Consider the following 16,116-nt stretch of genomic DNA (forward strand, 5'->3'; position numbering starts at 1 on the left):
GCCCCAGCACTGCCTCAATGGTGAAAGGAGGCAGTGGTAAAGGATGGATGGGGAAAGGGAGGCACACAGGCCAGGGGAGGCCAGGAGATGACAGAGCGGGGCTTCTCGCGATGGGATGGGCAAGGCCTAGCACTACCACGCGTCTTCCTCTGGGCTCTTGTTCAAACTGATCTTAAAACCTGAAGGCACGTCAGGAAGGTGAAGACTCCTGGGGAGAGCATGGTTGTTTAGGAAATGCAGGTGCTCACACGGCCTTTTCTGGAAGGAACACCTCTTCCAGGTGAAGGCAGAAGAATGCTGCAGCCAAGAGCATGGATTCTAGAGCCAAAGTGCTCTGGCTCCGTAAAAAGAGAGACTCGGGAGAGGGAAGCTGCTACGCCACAGGTAACCAGGATGCCCAGCCAGAGGTAACCAGGACTCCAGCCAGAAGTAACCAGGATGCCCAGCCAGAGGCAACCAGGACTCCATCCACAGGTAACCAGGATGCCCAGCCAGAGGCAACCAGAACTCCAGCCAGAAGTAACCAGGATGCCCAGCCAGAGGCAACCAGGACTCCAGCCACAGGTAACCAGGATGCCTAGCCGGAGGCAACCAGGACTCCAGCCACAGGTAACCAGGATGCCCAGCCAGAGGTAACCAGGACTCCAGCCAGAAGTAACCAGGACTCCAGCCAGAAGTAACCAGGATGCCCAGCCAGAGGTAACCAGGACTCCAGCCAGAAGTAACCAGGATGCCCAGCCAAAGGTAACCAGGATGCCCAGCCAAAGGTAACCAGGACTCCATCCACAGATAACCAGGATGCCCAGCCAGAGGTAACCAGGACTCCAGCCAGAGGCAACCAGGATGCCCAGCCAGAGGCAACCAGAACTCCAGCCAGAGTAACCACGATGCCCAAGGACTCCGGTGAAGGGCAGCCTTCAGACCCCTGCAGCTCGGAGATAATGAAGACCGAGGGGACCCCTCACCGTCTAAGCAGATGTTGCCGGTGGCTGTCAAGGTGAGTCCATTTTGATGCATTTCCCACAGTTGGCCAGGGCAGCAGGTTGTTATTACCACGTTACGCAGATGACTGGATTAGTCAGGGCAATTTAACCTGTAGGAAGTGGCAGCTCACAGACCTGAGGTTTGTATGACCAGGCAAACCTGCACCCACGGCTGCCCCAGGCACGGTGTCCCCATCTGAACCACACTTTAGAAACACAGCCACAGGGGCCTGCGAAACACAAAGCCAGGGAAGGGGCAGGAGCTGCAGACTTGTTCCAGGAAGTGAATTTCCCGCTCTCAGGGCCTGAGCAGGAGGGGTAAGCAGCATCCTCCTAGCTTCTTCTTTAGCAGAGCAAAAGAAGGAACGTCATTCCTGTAAGATGTGTTGCCAGGTATACAGACTTTGAAGACTAATCATGTTTCCCCCAGGCGGCAAAGACCAACACCAGTTACTAGAGTGGACACCTTTTAAAGCCATGTTTTAAAGGAGACACATTTATCATTTGCCCTAAAGTGGGTAGTAATATAATTCAGGTGCTCTATTATATTATACTAGTAGCCCTGCCCACAAATCCCTGCGGGAGGAGCTTGCTGCCCCGCCCTCCTGTAGTTCTTCCCTGGTTCTTACACATCACGATGTTAATGACCATTTGCATATTACCTCTTTATTATATAGGAGGATTAGATCAAGACACTTTTTTTTTTTTTTTTTTTGGCCAATTTTTTCTGTTTATACAGAAAGAAGTCCTAATCTGTTCAACAGAAATGCTCATATATGTTCAGGGGAAATATGAATAAGGCTGTTCATTGTAGTAATATTAAATTGGCAATGGGGTGGGGGGAGAAAAAGAGAGAGAAACTACCAATGTGTCTTATAATAGGGGAACCATGGAACATTCACATTATGAAATACTACCTAAGAGGTAAAAAGAATGAATTGAGGATTTAACCTACATGTATTGTCTTGGATTGATCTCCAAAATATAGTATGATGAAAAAGTGGATCTCAAAACCTTATGTGTAATATAATTTCATTGATGTAGAAAAAAAAAAAAACTAACATGCAATGATATACAACATTTAGTATACAAGTAATCAAACAGAAGAAGGCCTGGAGAGAGATATTCTAAACCATGATAACTTCTAAGAAGAGGGTAACATTGAGAGAGAGGAATTAAGTCACTTCTTAATCTACTTATACTTGCAATTAATGTATTCCACACATATTTAGCATTCCTCTCATGGACAGGTGGGTCTTTTTCTAGTCATGAGGATAGAAAGATGGAGAGACAAAGTCCTTGTCCTCATCTAACTGCTGTTTCATTTCTATTTTAAAGTGTTACAGTTTTTAAAAGAACATGTTGAAATCCCTTCTGCTACATTGCAGCCAATTGAACAACTTTTTGCTGGAACTTTTTGCTGGAACTCATCAAGGTAGCCTATTGCATCTTTGAACAGCTTTAATTTTCATGCAATTGTGTGTGTGTGTGTGTGTGTGTGTGTGTGTGTGTTCATTTATATATATTAAAACAAACCTGGCTCCTAAAACTGCCAACCACGATCCTAACCTATTCCCCTGAGGCCACAAAGGGCTTATCTAGGCCCTTCTTACAGGACAGCCCTTCAAATATGGTAAGCAACCATATCCTCTCCTAAGTCAGACTGAACACCTCCAGGTCTTCCACCTGTCCTTCTTGTGACATGGTAGCAAGTCTTGCACTACCTGCTTTACTTTCTTCTTCTAAATGCTCTCCTCTGTCTGATTTCCTCTACAATCTTGATGTCAAGCCATGGTACTTATAAGTCACCTGGTCAGAACAAGGGAAGCAAAGACGATCATCTACCTCATTTTTAACAATCAAACTTTCACCTTATTCTCTGTCATGCCAACTAATCCTCTCCATCAACAAAGTGATTTTATGAGAGAGAGAGAGAGAGAGAGAGAGAGAGAGAGAGAGAGAGATGCTGTTATAGAAGCCACAGCTACAGAAAGGCTGTAAGAAGATACAAAGCATTTAGCACCCTTAGGATTTTCCTAAATGTTCCCTTATTAATGACCTCCATTAGCACATTCTCCTAAAACCGCAAAGACCGTTTCATAAACCTCATCTGAAACATGAAACGGTGCCCTGCTGCGGGAGCCGACAGAGAGCAAGGATGCCAGGGCCCGGGAATGCTGTCCAATCGGAAGCCGTTGCTCAATGCCTCGTCATTAGACCTTGGCCTGTGCATGAGTGAAACATGCCTCACATCACTCAACTTTACGTCTGCAGGTGGGCAGGGGGCAAACAAGGAAGCAAATTGAACGTAATTCATAAAAACAGGCCTAGCATTGGTATACCTCAATTCACTTGAGCCTAACGACCACACTATAAGGTAAAAAGAGTGAATACCGTTCACCTTCCTGATAGGTAAGGAGACGGAGGCAGAGGGGAGACGAAAAGCCAGCCTGTCACATGGCTGGAGCCGAAATCCAAGCGGCAGTCCTTGTACCTCTTCCCAGCCACCCTCTGCCACGTGGCAGCACCTCCTCGCTCCACCTCGTGAGCACTGGGAGTGCTGGGAAGGCTGTGAGTCCATCCCCACTGTGTATTGGCAGCCATCGAGGGGAGCCCCTTGCTTAAAGCAGGGTTTCTCAACAGCAGCAATCCTGGTATGGGGACCCGGTAATGCTTTGTGGGGCGTGCACATCAGGATGTCTAGCAGCGCCCCTGGCTTCTCCCAGCTACACAGGGTAGCACTCCTCCCGCTGTGACAACCCAAATGTCTCCCAATGTTGCCAAGTGTTGGGGGTGGGAGGGCATCATCCCCATGGAGTGAAAAATCACTGGTTTAAAGGAAACCACATTGAATCCATTCAAATGGCAACAGTGGTCATTTAAGAGAGCAGTGAAATATTTTAGGAAATGGATTTCTTTCCCTTTACAGGCAATATTGCCATTAGCTCTGGAAAATACATATTTGCATTTCAGTGGGGTTGCAGGCTCAGAACAGAAAACAAAAAGCACCCTTTACCTCTGAAACTCCCCAGGCACCAGGTACAGTCTGTTTACCACAAACAAGCAAAACCCAGCACCTCCCTTATTTGTCTCTCCCTGGCCATCCATTCCAGGTGATGCAAAACCCTCAACCCCTCCGGCCACTCCTCCCTCATGTACCTACCATACTACCTTCAAGGTCATCATCAGTGGGTACTGTCCATCACTGATTACTTTCAATGTCTACCAAACAACCAAAGAACGCAATAACCAACCCCTGTGGTGACAAAGGGCACTACGGGGCTTGTCTTTTGGAGCCCTGCAAGCCTTAGGACAGGGTTGAAACTACACAAATAGGCTCAGGGCTCTCCAACCTTCTCCTTTGCAGGGAGAGAAGTGCCTGCCCAGACAAGCGTTTTCTGGAGGCGGAGAGAGATATCCGGAGATGGAGGGGAGATACAGAACGTGTCCTAAGCAACCCTTCGGGTGTACAAGTAAACGCCGGAGAGAGAGTTCACACCAGGAAGCATGACACACCAGATTCTCCCCAACACGATGGAGAGTGAAGGAGTCAGAAAGGAAATGCTGGAGGTGGATAGTTAAAAATTAAACGTTTCACTTAAGTTTTCTACAGCTGTTAAGCCATCGCTAAGGAGTATGACTATAAGTTATTCATATTTTCAAAGATCCTACTTCAGCATAAAGGCCATGCCAACCAATGGAAGGTCCAATATAATTAAAAGGAAGTGTCTAAATGATTCTCTGGGAATCACTTTCCTTATGTCAGAGGAAATACCTCGAGCCTTTTGAGATTTTTATTAAATCCCCCAAGGATAGTATGCATAGCTTGCCTTAAAAAAAAAAAAAAAAAAAAAAAAAAAGCCCAAGCCACTGGCAGTCATTTCTTTTTTCCATGCCTGTGTGTATTTGGCCCTCAGGGAATGCTGTGCTTCTTTCCTAAATGCAGCTGCTTATCCACATCGCAAACTGTTTAACAGATGCAATAGCCAGGTAGACTTAAAAAAAAGAAAAAAAAGAAAAAAAAGTGTGCTCCTTCTCTGAATGGAACCCTGGGTCTTGATGCATTTATTATATAGCAGCCTCTTAACTCCGTCTCCTAAGTATTTCTTTAGCTCTTATTTCTTTAGCTCTTTAAACTTTCTTAGATTTGAACACACACAACCATTTTAAGTGAAGGATAATTAGTCAGTTCTTGGTGATAGCTGATTCGCAGAAGCTGCATTTCCAGGTAACAAACATGAATAATGAATTTTTGGAATGCATCTGCCTGAAAAGCATGCTGTATTTTTCAATGGAAATATAATTTGGGGTATCCTATAACTGTGGAACAGTCACCTGTAAGTCAGTTTTTCTGGGGCAAAAACCAATGACAAATTAGTTTGAAAGAACAAGAAAGTAAAGCATAGTACTTTACCTAAAATGTCATGAGGAGGGGATATAACTCAGCCTGAAGCTGTTGAGAAGTCACTGGCATCAAGCCTAATGCTGATGAAAAAACAAACCAACAAAAAAACCTGTTATCCCCTTAACCTTAGCTAGAATAACACTGAAAGTGACCGAAGAATAAACATTGTAAAAGTCTTGGATGTAAGAATGTGATTTAGTACTTTAACTTATAGGAAGCATTAGGGATTATGTACCAATGTTGTTGAAAGGATGAATGAAATTGTAAAATTCAATCTATTCTCTATTTTTGTGCTAATGAAGAGTATATGGTATACAAAACCAAATCCATAATTTATCTAAAATAATTGAAATCTCACTCAACAATTTTATTATGAGAGTAGGACGCACCAAAATTAAATTTCCCTTCTTAGTGCTTCTTCCCACTCTTTGGTAAAGGTGATGAAGATCAGAGAGAAGACCAAACGGCTGGCAGTAGGAGGGAGAAGGAAAAACAAAACAAGCATCCACAGGATCTGAAAACTGAAAACCAGCTCCCAATAACAGAGTTTCGAAAAATGCAAAGCTAATTGGGAAAGTGAAAAGGCATATATTATGAAGTCTCAAGTTTTAAATGTGTCCCTCATTATAAGCTTTTAATGTCTGATTGATTGATTTCACAGTTCTCTGTGATGGGTAACATGGAAAAGATGACAATATTTGGCCATCCTAAGTTCAAGAACGCAGGACTGTTAAATAACAAACATCACAAATGTGAATATTCCTCATCACAAATAATATTCCATCAATGACATTAAATGAAACATAAATATTACTTCTAATGTATCCAACAATCACTATGTAATGTGCAACATGGTTTCTTACACTAGACTCCTTCCATGTAGGTAGCACACTAAGGGGAGAGAAGGAGGAGGGGGGAAGAAAGAGGGAGGAAGAAAGGGAGGGAGGGTTGGGAGAGGTTAGGAGAGATGTCTCCCATTATTATCTAAACCAAATGGAAGAACCTGTCAGGAAACCTCATTAACAACAGTTGGCTCTTGGTCTCAGAGAAGTATTTAAGAAAATAACCTAATTATTTTAAGGCGTAAAATCTTCATCCTTCTTCTTACAGAAGTATTAGTAAACCATGTACCTGGACTGTTTCTTTTCCTAGTGAGGTTCTAAAGCTTTCTTATAATTCTAATGAGACAGGATGGAAAGTGTCACATATATTACCTGCCTGAAAACTTAGCTTTCCCTGGGAACCAACTCAGCCTGAGAGCATTTTATAGATTATGATTAATGATTAACTAACTCTGCTTCTACTTTCCCAATCACTGGCTGCCCAGCACTAAATAAAATGCACCATATCAAAAGACATAAATAACAATTAATATGCACTAGAGCTTTTTTTTTTTTGGGGGGGGGGCTGATTCTTGAGATTTAAAAGAAAAGATGAGCACTTATGGAGCACAGAGAAATGAAAATTTCAAAAAAAAGTTTTTCACAAACGTAAAGTACACTCTTGGGCTATGGAAGAAATGCCTGTCAATCTTATAATCCAGGACAGCAGAAGAGGCGAAGCCAACGAGAGGTTCAGAGGAAAGCTTTACAAATGGTTTGACATTACAAGCTTGCAAAAACAACTGGATAGAGAGCCAGTGATTTACCTCCAATGGGATAAGAAACAGGAAACCAGATCCATTTATAAGGAGCTTTAGCGATGGACTGATAGGATGGCATTTCCTGGATCTATTCCAGGAACGAATGAGAATGTTCTGGATAGGCTGCCGTGTTCTCTAACATTCAATAATTAATATGTTTACCACCAAATGAATTTTATGGGATAAACGCTTCAGAGCAGGAATCGCCTAGATCCCTGCAGTCCGCGAGCTGGGTATAAATTAAGCATGCTCTGAAAACTACGATGGTGCGAATGTAGTGAAAAGGTCATGAAAACTGGGAAACTTAGCCAGGTCAAGGCCTACTACCACCATTTTGCAATTCTGAAGACTGCATTGTCATGCTTTTTGGTGTGCCTGAGTGATTACACCTTTGTCAAGTCCATGTATCTCTGGCTTTGAAATGATTTTGCTGGTTGGAATATACCTTCATATTTTAAGCAGGAGTGCAGTTCCAAGGACAGAGAGTGAACAATGTCTCCTTCTATTACCACAAATAATTAAAACTATTTTAGGAAAGGGCACATTTTCAACTGAGACTCTCTAATAAGTGAAACCAATAGGTCTCACCAATAAATCTTGGAGGGGAACACTTCCGTATAAATAAAAGTGAGTGCCAGGGGAAAAGCATCTGACTACATGTCCAAGTAATGCCCCTTCCCACGCAGGTCAGTGCACCAGGCCTCCTAACAGGGCTGTTAGAGACCCAGCAAGACCCAGGCCCCTCCCGGCAGTCTGGAGCCAAGGAAGGATTCTGTTTCACCTCATTCCCCCAGCTTTTTGTTTGCTTGTTTTTCATGCATATGCGTGTAAATGTGTAAGATAAGAAAACAAATTACGGAAGTAAAGGCCTGATGAGACAGCCTTCTTAACCCAAGCCAGGCAGAAAGAGAACGGATCAATATTTAGTACTTTGGACATATTGGCTCTACGAAGGTAAACAATAGCAATAAAACAGAAAAGGAGCCTGTTCATCTTTATTTTTATCATCACCATTATTATTATTATTATTATTATTCAGCTCTGACTGACGACTGCTTTTCTTTAGGGATTTCCAAATAAAGGGCCCAGTGTGTGAACTAAATGTAAATTGCTCTGTGCCCTACCTGAGCACAACTATAAGCCAGCAGCCAATTCGAGGAAAACCAGATCAATTTTTCTTTGCGACCCCTTTTTCAAGAGTTTATCTCGTACACAGGCTAAGTTAAAATACCCGTTCATTTCAGGGGCCAGAGTGAATTCCTAACTATTTTTAAAGGAAAGTAAATTGTAGAAGATGGTGTTGATTTTTTTGTTTGTTTCCTTTTTGTGGCCCATGGAATTTACATGCAATCCTTTGCTTAAGGTTTAAGGCTGTTTCTTTTCCTTACACTCAGCACACACACTTGCTACTCGTATCGGCGAGAGATGCCTATGTGAAATACAGCCGAAGCTAGCATATACTCCTATTCTGCACACCATCCATTCAAGCAAGGAGCATTTTTCCATTTTCAAAAGTAAAGCCCTGGCTGGAGCTTGCTCCCTCCTCCTTCCAGGTGAAGTCCGCATCCTGGGCTTGCTTCCACCTGCACACAGGCGCGTGCACCCCGAGACCTCCCCTCGGCCCCTCCGAGGGCCCCCGGGGCATCCTCCAGAGAACACCCCCAGAACACAAAAACTTTCTGCCCGTCCACTCTGCTGCTGTCGCTCCGCGAGGTAAAGCGACGGAGCACAGAGGGAGGCGCTGGCTTTTGTTCCAGCGGTGCCCAGCGGACGAGGTCAGATCCACAGCAGCTCTCCACCCCAGAGGTCGGGGGGAGATTGCGTGGGGCTGAGATTTGGGGGCTTGACAATCACAGCCCATGTCTGCGCCATCCGCGCGAACAAACACTGACAAGGAGACGTGGAGTAGGCAAGGAGGATACCCTTAGTCACTAAGGCTTAGTGCCTAGCAAATCGTTAGGTTCACCAAGTGGGTCTCCGGGTCTGCGGATGGGCGCTAGGCAGGGGGGCGGGAAGAAGAGCCCGGGCGGATCGGGGGACGGGGTGGGGGGGGGGGGAAATAGGTCCCCCGAGGGCACGGGAGATCCAGGCCAGAGGCAGGGCCTGCCCCGCCTCCGGGTACCATCAGACCAGCTACAGGGTGCCAGCGGTTTTAGGCTTCCTGTTTGTAACGCGAGCACCGCCCTCCCCGACTCTCTGACACTCGCTCTTCCTCAACCCCAAGTCCGCCTCTTCTTCGCGCGCGGGGCTGGCTCCGGGGCCGGGGGGGAGGAGGAGGAGGAGGAGGAGGAGAAGGAGGAGGGCGGAGGCGGGAGCGGGTGAGAGCGGCCACCGGGCGGGGGCAGGGCGCCGGGGCGCTGCGCCCCGCCCTGCCCGCGGCCTCCGGGACGGAGCGGGGCCGCCAGGCGGACAAAGCGCTGCTTGCTGGCTCCCTCCCCCACGGCCGCGTCCCAGAGGGTGGGGGCGAGCGGGCTGCGGGAGGACGATCGGGGAGAGGAGGAGGAAGGGGAGGAGGAAGGTGCTGCCGGCGGGACTGGGCTGGATCGCGCCTGGGAGGGAGGGAAAGAAGGGAGGAGGGGCTGGGCGGCCTCGGAGAACGGGGAGGAGGGCAGGATTCTTGAAGGCCAAGATAAACAAATTGTTCCTCTTCACGTGCGGGGCGGGGGAGGTGGAGAGCGTGGAGAGGGTGGGGAGCGAGGGAGGCCGCCGAGCCTCTTCCCCTCCCCCAAGCCGGCTCTTTGTCGCCGAGCGCCCGGCGCTAGCCCGCGGCGGCACCGCACCGCCCCCGGCGCCGAGGACCCGACACCCGGGACGGGTGCGATTTACCCTCCGCACACGGCGAGGGTCACCGGTGGAGGTGCGGGGTGCCGGGGGCACGGGCAAAGGCGCCCCGCGCTCTCAGACCCCCACCGCCCAGCCCGTGGCGCACCCCCGAGCCTCCCTAACCCGGGTGGCAAAAGCGGTGGGGGAAGGGGCTTGCAGACACCTTCCCGAACTTCCGGCCTCCGCCCCCCCCCGCGTCCCCCACCCCGAAAGGAAAGCCGAAGAACCTGAGAGAGCAGATAAGAGAAAGGATTCTACCCTCTGGATCAGGGAGTGGGGACTGCCCCTTCCTCCCGGAGAAGTTAAGCCATTGGCTGCTCCGTCTGCCTCGAACCCACCCACCCAGCCATTTAAGCCTCTTTCACCTCCCCGCTCCCATCCACTCCTCCGGGCGCCGGTGCGGGCCCGGGAAGTTGGCGGGGGTCCAGGCGGAGAAGCTGTGTGCACGCGAGTTGGAGAGGAGGAGGAGGAGGAGGAGGAGGGGACACGATCCCCAGTGAAGTTGCGTGGTGGGGGGGACTGCGGGGACAGAAGACTCAGTTCTCCCCTCCCGCCCCCGCCCAGGCCGCTCTCTGCTCACCCCGACCCGCAGCTCCACCTGCCGGGCCGACCCCGGGCTCCGGCCGCCCCGCGGAGGAGCGCGCCCCGCGCCCCGCGCCCCGCGCCCGCGCGCGCTCCCCCCGCGGAGGCGCGCCGCAGCCGTCCTCGCTCGCTTCTCACCCACTTCAAAGTTCATTCACAAAACTCTCAGACTTTCTCAACCCCAAGGGGGTGAGCTGGGGAGAAAAGGCGAGAACCTCTGCTTCCCTCCCCTCCTCGCCCCCCTAGGGACTGAGGGCCTGGTGCCCGCCCGGAATCGCGACAGCATCGATGTCTCCCCGACCCCAGCGGATGTGCGGAGAGGGGTGGGCGAAGGGGGACGGGTCTGGGGAGACAGACGAGGCGGCTTTTCGAGGGGAGGGGAGAGGTGGGGTGGGGTGGGACCGATGAAGAGGAGGAGCGAGGTTTCAACTCTGGGTTCACACTCTTTCAAATCCGTATTTAAGAAAAGGAGAAGAGAAGAAAAAAAAAAAAAAAAACTTTTCCAGCGCCTCCCTCCGCGGCTCCTCCAGGCTCCCTCCGCCCCTCGCAGTCGTGACTGGCTTCTCCCCTCTCGCCCCCTCTTCCCCACATCTGACAACCCTGACAGATGAACAGGTAGCGGCGGCCGCGGCTTTTCCCCTCTCGGAAAAGTTGCCCACATGAACCCTTCGGCCCCACGTCGCCCGCCGTGCACACCAGACCCCCGCCCCCCAATGTAAGCGGCTCCAGCAGCACGCCCCCCCCCTCCCCAGGCGCGCGCGCGCCCCGCGGCCCCTGCCCGCGCGCCCTCACCATGATCAGCGTGTGATTCCTCTGCTCGGCCGAGGCAGCCTCCGCATCTTGCTGGGGTTTGCTCGGGTGCTGCTGCTGCTGCTGCTGCTTGCCGGCGCCCGATGATTTCTTGGCCCTCTGCTCCAGAGTGCGCTGGTAGAGGCTCACCGTGTCCCGCCGCTCCAGCTCCAGCTGCTCCACCTGAGCCTGCTGGTACCTGTTCTCGCAGTTGACGTGGTGCCTCCGGCAGCCCTCGATGCGCTGGCGGAGCCGCTCCACCACGGTGCTGTGCTTGGGGACGGCCGCCGAGCCGCCGCCGTGGCCCCCGGAGCCGCCGCCGCCGCCGCCGCCACAGCCGGCAGCGGGGTGACTGCTACTCGGAGCAGCTGGAGTGCTATGGGGAGTATTATTCGCACCGATCCCGGCCCCGGCGAGGCTGCTGCTGCTGGTCAGGCTACTGTTGATGCAAATACTACTGCCATTCGCGGCAGCGGCAGCAGCAGCGGGGGCTGCGAAATCCCCCATCCTGCTCCCAGGGCACACTATTTTGGAAGAACTTTTTTTATCCACCCCCCCTATCAGCCTCCTCCTTGGGTCCAAGGATTAAAATAGTTTAAGTGGAACGCGGGGGAGACGCAAGCACATGGATGGAAACAGCAATCCCGACGGGGCAAAAAAAAAAAGGGGGGGGGGAGATTTTGGGGTGGTTTTTTGTTTCCCTTTTTTTTTTTTTTTTTTGTAAAAACTGTAAAGCTCAAGGAAGAAAAAAAGGGGGAGATCAGAATGCCATCAGACACCTATCAACAAAAAAGAATCACAACAAAACTGAGCCAGCAGCAAATCGGGTTGCAACTCAAGGGGAGATCCGCTCCTCTCCTGCCTTCTTTTGATAATCCATTATTTTCTAATAAATTCCAGGAGGTTTCCGGTGGCTGGCAAGCGTTTTCTCCCTACGTACCGAAAAGCACACCCCATGTACACACACACAAGCATATGCCTCCAGTGCGGACACGCGCGACACACACTCACTCCACGCCGCATCGGAAAACGGCAAGCTTGCCTATTGCATTTTCCTTCCACAAAAAAGTTTTGGTGTTTATGCCGCCCCGTGTTCTCAAAGTACTTTGGCTGCTCAGTTGCATTTCACAGGATCCTAGATAGCGAATCCTCGGGCTGGGGGAAGTAAACACATGGACAGTCCGAGGCGACTGCAAAAGTAGATCGGCGAAGTCCTTTGCAAAACGCCGCGCGGAGAGCAGCCCCTAACGCTCGGCTGGGCTGCCGCTGCCGCCGCTGCTCCTGCCACCATCACAATGATCAACTGCTCGCCGCCGCCGCCGCCGCCGCCGCCGCCTCCTCTCGCTCCTCCACCTCCTCCTCCTCCTCCTCCATGCCAGCGGAGTGATATCAGGACGCGCGAGCTCAGTAAACACGGCAGCGGCGGCGGCTGGAGGCCGTGAGACAAGCCCGGGGGCACAGCGCAAAACCCGGCCCGGACTTTCACCCGGCAGGAGCGGGCGCGACACACACCGGCGCCGGGCGCCTGGCTCCCGGCTCCCGCCTCCCGCCTCCCTGGCCTCCCGCTTCCCGCCCCTCCCACGCCCCCAAGCTCACTACAACCCAGGCTAGGAACCAGAGCTGCCAGAAAAGAGAAAAGGAAAGATTCTGGGGGATCTTGGGAATGAATTAACTTTAAACCTGTGTGTGTGTACACACACACACACACACACACACACGCGTGCGCGCGGGGGGACGGAAAGGGGGCGGGTCATATGGATATGCCTGGCTGGATTTCCTTATTCCAAGGGAGGTATCAAGCTAGCCCAAGTTGCTGTTATACATTTATGCATTATATTGCAGAACTGTGCATGACCAGGCAGAAACATTGAAGCTTCCCAGCAGTTGTCTGTCAGCCCTATCCAAGTGGAAAGAAGAAGGCAGAGGAGTGACTTGTTTTTAAAACCCAGGTAAATAAGTCGCCCCTAGGAACAAACCCTTGTGATGGACACTTGTTCACATTTTAGGCCAGTCCTAACACACGTGCATGCTTAATCCCGAACAAAAAGACATAGGCACCAAAAAAAAAAAAAAAAAAAAAAAAAAAAAAAACTTGGAATATTATTTAATTTACTGTATGATTGTTGTTATTAAGGCAATTATTGTTTTACTTACCCTTGGAAAAGAAATTAAAGAAGCAGGGACTTGAAGGTGAGACTTAACAGTACATTTTAACAGACTGTTTTGAACACTAGGTGCTAATGACAGCAGTAATTAAGGGTCCTTCGTAAATCAAGTGGAAAGATTGCAGATTTCATGCACTAGAACTCTAGGAAAAACACAGCATTTCACAGTTTGTCATGACCAAAACAAAAACAGGCAAAAATAACAGGATTACTTTATTAGTAGATATATTTCTTTCTGTTTAAATGAATTCACAAGTACAATTAGAATGAAATAGTGACTACAGAAAGCAATCTAAACTTTCCATCATATTTCCAGATATTGACTATTTTAAAAAACAATAATTAAGGATCAAATATAATATTCTTGATTCTGAGCTTAACCCATTTCATAATTTTTAAAACATTAAAATAGAGAAACAACTTTTCTGTTATCATCAGAATAAAATCTTGATTGTGCGCTATCAATAAGAAGGCATTTTGTGTTATCTCAATAAATATTATAGAATTCGTTTTTAGGGTAAAAAATATACCCCAGTTTTCTAACATAGCCATGAATAAAAGAACTTTGGGACTCATGCATTAGTCATGAGATATGATTTAAGCCATCTTCATTTCTTGGCATTGCAGATTAGCATTGGATGCTATTTCTAACCTCATAAAATCAGCAATAAGAAATTATATTTTTCTTCAATTAATCAGGTTTATATGATGAACTATATCTTTAACATCACTGGATTATATGGTAATCCAGCAAAATATTGATTAACATGGTGTGAAGTTACTTCCTAGTAGTGAAACCAAAGAGGGAGAGTATCAATGGAAGTTGCCATATTTTTTCAGAGGGCTAGTTAGTGAGCATGCTGTATCATAACTGCCCCTCCAAGTCTGTTCGAAAATTACATTGAATTAGTGCTATAGCAAGGAATCAGATCATAAAAACATAGAGAAAATTACTAAAAAGTTGCAAGAAAAAGACTTTACAAAGTGGCCTTTTTCTTTTTTCACACATTCAGTAAATAATATCTCTTATTAATTCAGGAAGCACCCAGCTTCACTGTACAGAGTAAGCCATGACTCTGCATTCGTTCTCATCTCTTCCCAGGGTATTTTAGTTCTTACCCCTCCTCCTACTCCATACGCCTACAACCACACACGACTCCAATTTGATTTACAAAGGCAACAAGTGTGAGGGTCTTCATTCAGTTTTAAGGCTTGGGTTCTAATTCCAACTTTTTCCTGTGATTCCACATTTAATTTTTTTCATTGAGAGTTCATTATTCTGAAAGAAAAAAAAATACAACATTAGCAGCAACATGTATTCCCATCAAGCTGTTTGCCTCTCCTATCCTGAAGGGAAAGCAAAAATACACAAAAATTTGCGTCCTTCCCTTTGGGGGACCAGCAGGTGGGGGACCACATTTGGTCCTCAAACTAGACTAGTACGGTGGTTGTGCAAGAATGGCTCCATTTGTCATTGGGCATTTATTTACCTCAGAAATGCCCAATGACAAATGGAGCCATTCTTCTTGTACAGCCACAGTATAGTTTGCTGCCCAAGTTTAGTGCATGAGTAGATTCTATAAAAAAGAAAGGTTGACTGCTCATGGGTGTATATGTGTGTACACACACACACACACACACACACACACATGCATCTATCTTTTATCTCATGAAGAGTGTAGGAATAGCAGCCACAAGCTCCAAAATCAAAATGGGGGGAGTGGGAGGACTATAAAACTGAGGGGTGGCCAATGGGGGGCCTGGGGGAGGGGGATGCTGATTTGTGTAGTACTCTACTGTGACATACTTAAGATCAGAAACCCCATCCTAATTGTGCAGGACAATTAGAAGAAAGAAGCAGGAAGTGAACAAGACAAGTCTTGAGTAACACAGACAAGTCACCCGAATTTGAGATGTTAATCTACTCCAGTGACCTTAGAAGAATCAGAGGCCTTTATGCTGGCTACTTCTCGACTCTCATGATATATCCCTGTAAGTACAATAGTTGCCGGTTTTGTTGGTCACCAAACGAAGAACTCCTTGGAAGTCAAAGGAAGTCCAAATCCAGGGGAAGCAATTTTAGTCTCTTCTCCCTACCAAGTACTCTGATAGCGTGACCATCTTTATCTTTTGCGAGAGCCTGCTACCGAGCAGCACTTCCAGCTCAAAGCTATGGACACATCATCAGTGCTGGTGCTCTAGAATGGCGAAGGAATCTGAGATGCCGTAGCAGTGATGCGAAAGCAATTACATGGCTACATCCCCAGACTCTGATGATATCTTTCTGGATGCCAAAGAGAAGAAGGGCTTGATGAATAAGTACCTGTACGAGGTTGTCCTGAGGCTCTGGCTCTGAGCCAAAGTTGACAGTTCTAAGGAGTTGAACTAGATTCCCTTTGCTTTAGGCCAACTCTGCGTCATCCTCCCATGTCCATCTGACAGGACCCAGTGTCTTAGTGATAAGAAAAAGTTTTTGTATAGAAACTTCAGTATATGTGCCACTTCTACTTCCCTATTACAGTGGATCGATAGAACTGGCTTCATAATTATACCTTAAGAACCTACTTGGTGATAAGGTAGAGTAGGAACCCTCTGATCTCCACTGTGAGTAAGCAAACATTAATAAAGGTCCACAGAGTGGGCCTAGGTAGTCCTGAATTACTAGTAGCAGGGGGTGTGCCCTCAGCTGTTTAGCAAGAGCTGTCACTTCAATAATTCCACAAATAA

The 16,116-nt window shown here is 48.2% G+C and overlaps 1 protein-coding gene across 2 annotated transcripts in view; it reads right to left on the reverse strand.

Annotated features, from left to right (window-relative positions):
- Positions 1-12,657, reverse strand: part of MAML3 (mastermind like transcriptional coactivator 3) — a 378,467-nt gene extending 365,810 nt beyond the window's left edge. The window contains exon 1 of one of the 2 annotated variants that reach the window (XM_036424810.2): positions 11,228-12,657. In XM_036424810.2, the coding sequence (XP_036280703.1) occupies positions 11,228-11,731 (504 nt within the window). In that variant the 5' untranslated portion in view covers positions 11,732-12,657. The remainder of the gene's footprint in view (positions 1-11,227) is intronic. The other variant, XM_036424809.2, reaches the window with a different exon arrangement.
- Between the last annotated feature and the right edge of the window lie 3,459 nt (positions 12,658-16,116).

Source organism: Pipistrellus kuhlii, unplaced genomic scaffold (genome assembly GCF_014108245.1).
Source record: "Pipistrellus kuhlii isolate mPipKuh1 unplaced genomic scaffold, mPipKuh1.p scaffold_m20_p_8, whole genome shotgun sequence".
Taxonomy (NCBI): domain Eukaryota; kingdom Metazoa; phylum Chordata; class Mammalia; order Chiroptera; family Vespertilionidae; genus Pipistrellus; species Pipistrellus kuhlii.